Source organism: Myxine glutinosa, chromosome 3, assembly GCF_964187855.1.
Source record: "Myxine glutinosa chromosome 3, kmMyxGlut1.1, whole genome shotgun sequence".
NCBI lineage: Eukaryota > Metazoa > Chordata > Myxini > Myxiniformes > Myxinidae > Myxine > Myxine glutinosa.
In genome coordinates, this window is record NC_136263.1 from 193337318 (window position 1) to 193349417 (window position 12100).

At 49.2% G+C, this 12100-nt stretch overlaps 1 protein-coding gene across 1 annotated transcript in view; it reads left to right on the forward strand.

Moving 5' to 3' along the window:
- The first annotated feature begins 517 nt into the window (after positions 1–517).
- Positions 518–12100, forward strand: part of LOC144891098 (dynein regulatory complex subunit 3-like) — a 41775-nt gene continuing 30192 nt past the window's right edge. The window contains exon 1 of the mRNA XM_078773485.1: positions 518–677. Coding sequence (XP_078629611.1) covers positions 518–677 — 160 coding nt within the window. The remainder of the gene's footprint in view (positions 678–12100) is intronic.

The window sequence follows — 12100 nt, forward strand, 5'->3', positions numbered from 1 at the left end:
GGGCATGGAGGTGTATCGTTGCGATCGGTGCAGCCGTTTTTGCGGTACCAGGGACAATAACGTTAGGCGGGAGTCTAAACCTGAAAATGCTGGAGACCAAAGCTGAAATTGGAAAAACAATATAGCCTATTTTACTCCAGGGGGTCCCAGGATTACCCACCCAAAATTTCGTTGCGATCGGTTCAGCCGTTTTTGCGGTACCTGGGAACGGACGGACGGACAGACAGACAGATGGATGGACAGACAGACGGACTGACATTTGGTGAATTATAGTAAGATTGACAGATGGCCTCACGAGAATGAAACCAAGTCAGAGCTGACGACATGAAATCTCACAGTGGAAATTTCCATTGCACCGATACACCGCCACGAGTCCTGAACCTTCCCTAGATGCATCACCGACACTATATAACACTATATACCAATGTACTGGATGTTGGAAATGCTGGTGATGATACTTTTCAAGTTCCTCAAAAACAGAGAATCTACAGCTCGGTTGTCTTTTTTGCAGGCAAACATGGAAGGAAGAATCATTCCTTCTGAGCCAGGGATTCTTGATGAAGATATGCTGCAGATCGCTGTGAAACAGCAAGTCAGAAAAGGCAAAGCTGGACATATTGCAAAGGAAGAAGGGGTTCAATTTGAGGGTGTTCAAAGTCTGAAGTTGAATTTTCGTAGTAAGGATCTGCTTGTTTTCTTATTCCTGAATGTGTATTTTAATAGTTTAGGAGTCGCGGAAGGCGAGAGAACGAGGCCATTCGTAGGGTTCGAAGATGGTTTATTGTAACAGCAAGATCCAGCACACTAAACTCGAACGGAAGTTGGCACGCTTATATAAAGCCAAAAGCCCTCTTCGGAGGGCGTGGCTCCGGCAACCGCGCGTGCGTCACGTCCGCACAACCACAAGTCCAACAGGCCCGTGCACGTGTATTATGCCCAAATAAGGTAATCACATAAGGTAACCGCCACATGCGGTTACCTGCATATAAGGTAACCGCCACATACGTCCCCCCAGAATGCACTCCACGGGCCTATGCGTAGGCCGAGGCGACCGAGGGGCTGGGCAAGTCCTCGGGGGGAGGCTGCCGAGGTTCCTCGCGGGCCTCCCGAGGTTGCAGGGTCGGAGAAGTAGTTGCGGTTGTAGTTGTAGTTGCGCGAGGGTGACGAAGCGGCCGTGCCGCTAACATCAGCGCGCGCGAAGGTGATGAAGCAGCCGTGCCTTGGGAGGGTCTTGGAATAGGTTCGCCCCTCCGGTCGTAGAGGAGGAGCCGAGTGCGGTGCGCGAACCTCATAGTCATGGCCGTCGTCGTTACCGAAACTCGGGCATTTCGAAACTGCGCCCGAAGCCATGCGGGAGAAGCCGGCGTCACCAGCTTAGGTGGCTTCCCTGGCTAGGGTGCGCTTGCCGTGTTTGTTCGCAGCCCCCGAATCCGTTCGGGGGCAGTCGGAGGTCACCAGTTTAGGAGTCGCGGAAGGCGAGAGAACGAGGCCATTCGTAGGGTTCGAAGATGGTTTATTGTAACAGCAAGATCGAGCACACTAAACTTGAACGGAAGTCGGCACGCTTATATAAAGCCAAAAGCCCTCTTCGGAGGGCGTGGCTCCGGCAACCGCGCGTGCGTCACGTCCGCACAACCACAAGTCCAACAGGCCCGTGCACATGTATTATGCCCAAATAAGGTAATCACATAAGGTAACCGCCACATGCGGTTACCTGCACATAAGGTAACCGCCACAATAGTATATTATGCTTAATTGGAGTAATTGAGAAATATCCAAAAGGTGTGTATGTGTGTGTTTGTGTGTCATTGGTTGTTTTCTTCATATGTGGGTTTCAGAAGGTGGAAGACAGTCCTCCCAGGTCTCGAAGTATCCACCTCTGTTTCGTTTAGGGGTCACAATTCATAAACCAGTTTGTGAAGTTTTATTATTAGTCCCCTACCGGTGTACACCGGAGGGGACTATAGGTTTGCACGCCGTCCCTCTGTCCGTCAGTCTGTCAGTCCGTTAGTCCGTCAGTCCGTCATGCAAAGAACAGTTTTCAGGACTTTTTTTCTAAACGCTTAATGCTAATGATTTCAAACTTGGCACATGGTTTCCTCATGATAAGTTACAGATCAAGTTCGAACTTCACGACGTTTCGATCATTTCTGACAAAGTTATGGCACTTTGAACTTTGGGAATTCTGATAATTCTGATGATCCTTAACTCGGTGCCATTTTAAGTTTTAATTTCCTTTAAAAAAGATTTTCTCTGCAATAATAGGACCGATTGAGATCAAATTTTCACCATAGGGGGGACTCGGTCTGTAGAATATTTTAATGGTAATTATGACGTCGCAGGTCACGTGGTTCGGCCGCCATATTGAAAACCCCTTTTTCTCTGCAATGGCTGAACAGATCGATGCCAAACTTTGCTGGCGGAATCGCATACCCATGACGAACAAAAAAGTCAGCGAGCATGACGTCATGCGTCACATGGTTTCAGAGTTATGACGTTTTTAAGCATGAACCTTTAAAACCGAGCCACTCCCTCATTTTTGATCCAATCGAGGGGAAACTTCACAGATCTGTTCAGCATGTCAATCTACTAAAATGTCCTTTTGGAATTTGCGATAGGGCATGTGGTTTGGCAGATACCGTTAATTAAACGAAAATATTTTAAAAATGGATATCTCTTGTTTATTCTAGAGTTCTCCTCAAGCCGCACCGCACGCCCTCAGCCTCGTCTCGCGAACATCAACAGCGCGACACAGCATGCGCTTTCGGGAGGGGCGGAGCCAAGCCGAGCAACATATATATATATACATCCGATCATTGATCGTGAACCGGAAAATATAATAAATTACTGATATTTAGCGACTCGAAAGGTTATTTATCAACAACTTATTTTCTCGTGCTTCTGCTGACCTGTCTGCAAGGTGTATAAATCGAAGTCCCGAGTGCGAATCACAGGTGAGCCTGTCCTGAGGTAATTAGCGATTGGGAACGATTCAGAACCTGTGGATAAATAACCCTTGGTAATTTCCCCAACAGTTTTCCGGACGACAGACTGCCGGTTGGAGACATGTATTGCAGCGCAATACTCAATGCTTGTTCTCAAAGTTTTGTTCCAACGGCTCTTTTGTTTTGAGGATCATCACCGAGCCCCGGACAGCTTCCAACTGCAGTTCCTTTGTCGTAATATTCCCAGGGGATTATTTTTTATTTCTTTATAATTTCCGTTGTTCCAATATGAGCACTGGCACAATTTCTGTGCTCTTCATCTTCCAGGATCTTGGTATTTCGATCCTGTTGTGTGTGTGTGTGTGTGTGTGTGTGTGTGTGTGTGTGTGTGTGTGTGTGTGTGTGTGTTGTGTGTGATAGAGACATACGTTGAAGTCTTTTAATTTCAAAAATAAATTGTCAAAAGAGAAAATGAAGAAATTAGAAAGACCCAGGAAGATTGCACAGCGACTAATACGGATAAACCTTCCCTCAATTTGTACATTGTAAGAGAAACCTGTTGTATTGAGATATTCACAAGATACTGCAAGACCCATCACACCAACTTCATAACTACCTCCGCCACCGAAGGTTGATGTAGGTTATGTTTTCACCCCTGTCTGTTTGTCTGTCTGCCTGTGAACATGATATCTCAAAAAGTTTTGGACGGATTCGGAAGACATTTGGTGGAGAGGTTGGGTATGTGACAAGGAGGAAATGATTCGATTTTGGTGAAGATCTGGATCCGATAATTTTAAAAGTGATTCTTCACCATCGAGGCCAGGCCTAAATAAAAGAGCTGCATTGATAGAAAAGTGAAGAAAGAGAGAAAAGTTGAAAAGTTTTTGAGAAAGTGAAAAATCTGCTTTTTGAAAAGGGGAAGGTTGTAAGTGTTTGGGAAGACATGGGAAGGTAAAGAGTTCCAGAGTTTGGCAGTGGAGGGAAAGAACAAACATCATAAAGGCCTACCCTTGAGTTGCCAATGGCTACGCAATAATCATGAGATGTAGCGGCTTGTTGAGTATTCCGTGGTCTCGCTAATGGAGGAGGTACATGAGCAGCAAGTTCTTGGAAGCGGAAACTGAAACAATATCTGTAGAAAAGAGAAAGAGCGCCATATTTAATAATAATAATAATAATAATAATAATTCATTTATTTTGTATAGCGCTTTTCCAGAAGCCCAAAGGCGCTTTGACAGAGTGGCAAACATAATGCATAACAATACATGAAAACAACAATTGCAAAAAGACAAGAATCAATAGGGAAATATTTAAAGCAAAAGGAGGGAGAAGGAGAAGAGATAGTCAGGGGTTAAATGCTGTGGGTTGAATGTTGAATGCAGTGTTGAACAGGTGGGTCTTTAGTGATGTTTTGAATGTGGTGAGTGAGGAGGAGTCTCTGATGGTGTGAGGTAGTGAGTTCCAGAGGGTGGGAGCAGCGATGGAGAAGGCCCTGTCCCCCCAGGATCTGAATTTGGTCCGGATGGAGGGGGTCAGGAGGTTGGTACCAGCAGAGCGGAGGTTGCGGGTGGGAGTGTGTCTGGAGAGGAGGTCAGCCAGGTAGGATGGGGCCAGGTTATGGAGGGCTTTGTATGTCAAGAGGAGGATTTTGTACTGGATTCTCTGGGGGATGGGGAGCCAGTGAAGCTTGTAAAGGACGGGGGTGATGTGGTCACGGGTCCGGGAATGAGTGAGTAGACGGGCAGCGGAGTTCTGAATGTATTGGAGTTTATTGGTGATTTTTGAGGGTGAACCATAGAGGAGGCTATTGCAGTAGTCCAGACGGGAGGTGATGAAGGCGTGGATGAGGGTTTCTGCAGCCGTGGAGGAGAGGGATGAGCGGAGACGGGCAATGTTTTTCAGGTGAAAGAAGGCTGACTTTGTGATCTGTTTAGTGTATTTGTCGAAGGAAAGGGTTTGGTCAAAGATGACGCCAAGATTCCGGATGTGAGGGGAGGTGGATACTGGGATACCGTCGATGTTGAGGGCAAAGTTATGGGTGGATTTTGTGAGCGTTTTTGGGCCAATGATGATTATTTCAGATTTATCACAGTTAAGCTTGAGGAAGTTGATTTGAAGCCAGGATTTTATTTCAGTGATGCAGTTTGTCAGGATAGAGTGGGTGTCGGTGGAGACGGACTTGGTGGAGATGAAAAGCTGGATGTCATCGGCGAAGCAGTGGAATTGGAGACCATGACGGCGGATTAAGTGACCGAGCGGGGACAGGTAAAGGATGAAGAGGAGGGGGCCAAGAACTGAACCTTGGGGGACACCTTGGGGGAGGGGAGCAGTGGGGGATTTGCAGTTATTGATGGAGATGAACTGGCATCTGTCAGAGAGGTATGATTTAATCCAAGAGAGGGCAGTGCCGGTAACGTTAAAGGTGGATTCAAGTCGGGTGAGGAGGATAGTGTGATCGATGGTGTCAAAGGCAGCGCTGAGGTCGAGGAGGACGAGAATGTTGAGGTTGCCAGCGTCAGAGGAGAGGAGAAGGTCATTGGTGATTTTGAGGAGAGCAGTTTCAGTACTGTGGTTGGACCGGAATCCGGATTGGAATGTTTCATACAGGTTATTGGCAGAGAGATGATGTTTGAGTTGAGTGGCTACAGCGCGTTCCAAAACTTTTGACAGAAAGGGTAGGTTGGAGATGGGTCTGAAGTTGTTTAGGGTGTCAGGGTTTAGACCAGGTTTTTTTAGAATGGGGGTAACAGCAGCAATTTTGAGGGAAGGTGGGACGATGCCTGTAGACAGGGAGGAGTTTATTGTTGCAATGATAAGTGGAGAGAGAGCAGGGAGGGAGGCTTTGACAAAGCTGGAGGGGATGGGGTCAAGAGTGAAACAAGAAAGTTTTCAACACTAACACAAATGCGAAAAGTGGTTTTTCAACACTATCACAAGTGCAAAAAGTGTTTTTTCAAGACTAACACAAGTGCGAAAAGTGGTTTTTCAACACTAACACAAGTGCGAAAAGTGGTTTTTCCACACTAATACAAGTGCAAGAAAACTAGGTATTTGTGGTGTAATTTGAGCGGGTCGAGTTTTGAGGTCAGATTGGGAGAGTTGATAAGTCGGATTACTTTGGGTTCAATTCCATCCAGTAAGTATGTGGAGATAGAGCCTCCCCAGATGCGAGAGCAGAGCAGTACCTCCCCAGATGCGAGAGCAGTACTCCAAACAAGGACAAATCAATCCTTTATATAGTTGAAGCAACTGTTAAGAGGAGAAGAATCTTCAACATCTGAACAGGACTCCCAGTTTCTTTGAGGCAGACTTAGCGCTTCGTGTAATGTGTAGATTCCAGGATCCCAGGATAAATTTGAAGTTAGGGTAATACCTAGTAGGTTTATTGAATCACGTGGTGTAAATTGAGTCATCTTGTATGGGTCATCGTTGGGTTTGGTTGTTAATACACCTTTTTGCAATTGATATTGTCGCGTAACCGTGATTAACACCACCGTTACGGATGACCGATTGCGAGACTTTAACTCCCGAGGCGAACACTCAATGGCGGACTCACGTTCAACACCAACGCGCGAAATGGCGGGACGCAGCGAAGGCTCCGCAGCCTTATCTATTAAAATGAAACACCCAGGAAACTGCGTTCAAATATGTACAGAAAATAATATAAGGATTTATTATTAAAAGTAAAGCCAGTGAAAAAGCACGCGCCGGTAATCTAATAACTAAATCGGGACGTCCCCACACGACTGATATCAAACACAAAACGAGGGAGATTAATACGAAAATAACAAGTCACGTCGTGTACAGTGTACGCGGATTCGGGCTTATCTGTCTTTGTCGTCTTTGTGGCTGCCGTCCAACACCGCTCCTTTCGGCCCGATCGCACACCTCGCTCCAAGTTCCACGGCCCTCTGCCTCCGCCTCCAAGCGCCACCAGGCCTCGTCGGTCCAACGCAGGGCTGCACGAAGCAACCAAAAACCAAGTGCCAACTGCCAACTGCTGAGTGCCGAGTGCCAACTGCCAACTGCAACGAGCTGTGGTCACGAACTGTAGAAAATGGCACGAACCGTCAACTGCCACGAGCTCTCACTTCTCTCAACTGCCACTCCGGTACCGAACTGGGACGCTCTACTCAACTGTTCAACGAACTGGGACGACTCGAGATCAGATCGCAACTCAACTCAACTGGCGAACTCAGAGAGACTCAACTGCCCAAAATGGCGTCCGACCGTCGCATATATCTCTCCCCGATGACGTCACATTCGCGCACTCCTCAGCCAATCATATGGTCCCAGCTCGCCGGTCACGCCCTCTACGGCATGCGACTCCTAACATCTCCCCCGTTACGCGACCCTGCGGTCCTGGCAGAACACGTGCCGGCCCGGTTTGTAGGCCTTGGGAGGTGTACACGGTGGCGGCCAATTGTGGTGGTGTTTTTGGCCTGGTTTCCTGTCAATTTAATACGAAGTCCTTGTCAGGGAAAGGGGATTATTTAATGTTGCGCTAAGGACCTAACTAATGTTTATGTGGTTTGCAGTGCCATAAAGGACAAAGGTTTGATTACTAGGTGATACTCACAGGGGCGTTACCTTTAATCCCTCACTATTTAACACTCGAATCTCCAGGTAGATTCACACTCATACATCTTACCCCGACAAACGCCTGAACATCAATAACTTATTACATGTAGAGTCCCTGTCACGACAGCCGAATACCTACCTATTCAGATCTACCTAGCTCTAGATGTTGCATTACCAAATTCATAACACAGCCCCCCCCCTGGAACCGTAGCTCCTGCAAGGTTCACCGCAGGGCTACCATTCCAGCCTTAACACTTACTGTCACACGCTTAATTAACCTACGAAATAAATCAGGAAGGGCTGTGGGAAGTGAGTCGGACTACCTACCTACACTTCCTTAACATGCTGAACCCCTTAACCATCATGCAAGTATGTACATCTTCTTCCTTGTTCCTGTGGAGGGAGGAACAAACAACACACCAAAACTCCTACCTTATCCACAAACTTAACCCTCTTACCAAAAACTCAAAACTCTAACCTTTGTACATACCCCGGTCTACAGACCGCGTCCCCCGGTGGATGCCACAAGACTCAACCTTACCTGCGGGGCCATCCCCAATGCATCCCCCTAAATTTCCTCGGGCCCTGTCCAGATGTTACAGGTGAGTGACACGGCTCGGTGGATTTCGCCCACATTCATGCAACACAGACCCCTTAACCACTCATTCTCATTCCATAGGTCATCAAGGCATTGCAAAAATCAACAAAGCACTTATTCCCAGTACACCCCCTGCAGGACCATGGCATTGATGTCATTCACGTGTGTGTGCATTCCTCAACTAGGCAGCGGGGAGGTACCGCACAAAAGATGGTGGGGGCGCATCAGGCTGTGGTGCCCGCAGTCCCAAAAACAAGTCAACCGACTTACAAATTCATTGCCCCCCCCCCCTTTACCTCTTGGCCCCATGACAGCCCAACAGCCCCTTTCCGCCGTTACCTCGCCGGTGAGGGTCTCCACACACACCAGGCTCCTTTGCCTCCTGCTTTCACGCAGCAACACGGGTCACCGGGGGACTTCCTCACCCCGCGGCGCCCAACCAGACCCTCCACCGACGAGCTCCAATTTCCAGTTACCACCGGCTGCCAGGGGTAATTGCCGCAGAGGGGGGCCCGCAGGCATCGCTCCTCAGAGCTTGCTCTGTACCTGCGGACACACACACCTTCCCCACCCACAAGACCCCAAAACACACTTCCTCCCCCACTGCCATTCAATTCTCCACACAACTCAGCACAATTCAGTACAATTCCATAGATGGTGTAAAAGGTGTTACAAGGCTTGCCATGGCCTGCTACATGTGAAATTCCCCCAGTTCACATTTAAACCATCACATCTTCCCAAAAGCACATTTCCAAAAGCACAATTATCACCCCTCATTATCTCCAATAATCATCACACACTCTCCAGGTTCCACTCTCACGACCACATCAAAACACATAACCACAATACAAAAACATACGCCACCCACAAGACACGGTGGCTCCCATTCCATCCCCTCACCGGCCATGTCATCACTCACACCCGCCTCCCAACTCCAATTTACATGTCCCCAATTTCCAAAGCAAATCCTGAAGCCTGGGACAGTACTCCTCAAAGCACTCACCTCAAGTGCAGGTAGTTGCAGGTTGGTCAGGTTCAAAGTGCAATCCACCCATACAATTCCCAAAATTTCACATTGGGCCTACCAAATCCTTCCAAATTTCTCTTTTGTCCCCACTACACTGGCAGGTATGTGGATCCGCATCCAACGGTGATCATCACTACACAACTACCTGTGGCCACGACAGCTCTGCACCTCTACCGTGCAAGGGTCACCGGGACAAGGTGAGCAGTCAAAACGCCAACATGGCCCATGAGTGTCCATAAGGGTGCGACCCACCATCCATCCTTCGGCCCCCCTGCGAGGAACACAGCTGCAGCAGCCCCAGCTGGCCAATGTGGTGAGCACTTGCTGCCACAACACACACTACCGCACACACAACCTCGGCCCTGGGGGGCACGGTCGCAGTGCGTGGCATCCCTACAGCCACGTCCCCTGCACCTCCCCATCATCCCCCAGTCCGACTACAGAACTGCAGCCCCCCAGTGCTCACCCACACTTGACCACACCAAGGTCCAGTCAACAGCCATGCTCCACCAGGAGACCCACCCAGAAGACATGGTCCACACACCTCGGACACGCACAGCACCACGTTGACCCTCAGGCTACACAACTACATCCCCATCATCCCGCGTCCCAAATATCAGCACAGTTGCCCCCGCAACCAGTTGAAAGCTGTGTCTTGCTACCCTATTAATTTCATCACAGCCTCCAACACTTTGGTCTACACACCTGGATCAATAATGGCGTCACTGTACAGTGTCCACCATGGCATTTCAAAATCCACCCTTAAATTTGCATCTAACCCACAGATTACCCATGCCAACCATTTGTCACATTTCACTCACCTCACCAAAGAAGGATGCTTTGCCATACACATGCCAGCCGAGCATGGCCCATATGCTCGGCTCGTTACACATCTCTCGATTCACATCCCCATGGCTCTCTTCCCAACCCGAGAGTCCATAAATCATAACGGAGCATCTGTGGAAGGTCACTCACACCATCACGTTCCACAGATGCCCCAATGGTTGTCCGGCAGGCTATCTCCATCCCTGTCCATTCGGTTTGACCCGCGTCCATAGACCAACCACCATGCCAGGTCACCACATGCTGGTTGTCCCAGAGTCTCAGGGAGAGGGTGTCAGGTCGCATGCCCGGGTGATCACTACATCAGGCCCAAGCTGGCCATCTGCGGTGCCACCACCAAAGCGCGACCCACAACACCTCCCCCCAGTGGTCCTCAATATTTGCCATCCCAGGCTTGAGAAACCACCTCGGACCTCCCTGGAGGTCTTAACCCCCACCAGGGTCCGGTGACCCTGCCGGCCCGAGCCACCAGCTCGGACGGCGCCCCGACGGACAAGGGACGCCACACTCCACCAGACCCCCCGTGGGACCCAGGTCGTACCTCGACACCCAAGGCTGGACCCCACGTCCAAATCTCGCCATCACAGCCCCCCAGCTGGCCGGCATACCCAAATTTTGAAAGGGGCAACTTTTGCCCGAGGCCATCACCCATGACCTCTCCATGTCCAAATCCCGCAGCCCAGGGACCAATCCCCACCATGGCTGCTCCAAATCAATTTCCCATTGTAATTTTATTTTACAAATTTTCATTCCCACTGCCAAACCGCAGCTGCAGGGAACAACCTCTACCACCGGTTGTTCTGCCCCTCCCTGCAGTTGATCCAAATTCCCTACAGGGACCAAATCTCCAGAAGCTCTATCTCCCGATCCTCCAAGATCCAAATCCAGCCCGGAGCCAACACACTCCCCCAACTGGTTGTCCAATTTTGGAGCCTCTGTTTCCAAATAGCAGTGTACAGTGAGCGTCCCCTCGGTCATTCCAACCACCTCCTCGGACCAACGCACCTCTTCCCCCAGACTCCTTTGGGCCTGAACAAGCTCTACCTCCATGGGACTGTCACAGGTCTCCAGCCGCTGGATCAAATCATCCTCATCATTACAAATCATTCCTGGCCCCGCCAGGCTTTGATCAATATCCCCAATAAATACCCGGTCCGGCTCCATTGCACGGACCCCCAAAAACTCTACCCCCTCTTGCTCCGCACCACCGCCCTGGTGCTGCACAATTCCAAATTCATCCCCCGGTTGGGGTGTTGTGACATCCACACGGTCCCGATAACCTTCCAGGTCCCCATTTGCTTTATCAATTCGAGCATTTGTGGCACCAATCTGACCCTCCAACTTTTCCCCCATTTGGACAGCCTGCGTCACGCCCTCCTCTATTTTTGACATTAATTCTTCCCGTTTCAATTCAATTTCCACCCCTATGGCTTTTTCCATCTCCCCCATTTGAGTTTCTACTTTACCCTCAAATTTCCCCAGTCTGTCCGTAATTTGGTTTTGCACTCTCCCTTCTATGCCATCAATTCGTTCCCCCAGCTGCTGTGCCATTTCCCCAATTTTTCCTTCCAATTGTTCATTCCTTTCCTTTATTTCATTCCCTTGTTCATTCATCACCTCCATTTTTCCCTCCAATCCATCGATTTTGCTGTCCATCCCTTCGATTTGTTCTTTCAATCCCTCCTTTAATCCTTCAATTTTATCACTCTGGGCATTCAGTTCCCCTTTTAACCCATCAATTTTATTTCCCATTCCTTCAATGTGTCCCTCCAATCGATCACTCATTCCCTTCATTCCTTCCCTCCATTCCTTCCCCTGTGACTTCATTTGTTCATTCAATTCCCGACTGGCTCGCTCACTCTGTGCGTTCATGTCTCCCCGAATTTCTGCAAGGTTTCGCTCACCCTGAGCATCAATTAATTCCTTTAAAAATTTCATTAAAGCCTGGTCGTCTCTCGGGGCCGTCCCAGCGGCGGGGAAAGTTCCAACGCTATCCTCCTTATCCCCCATTTCCGGCTCACTCCCGACGCTGACGGAGGCCTCGCTGCGTACTTCCATCTCGTCAATTTCCGACATCCGCTTTCCGGAAGATTGTTTCCCGCGCGC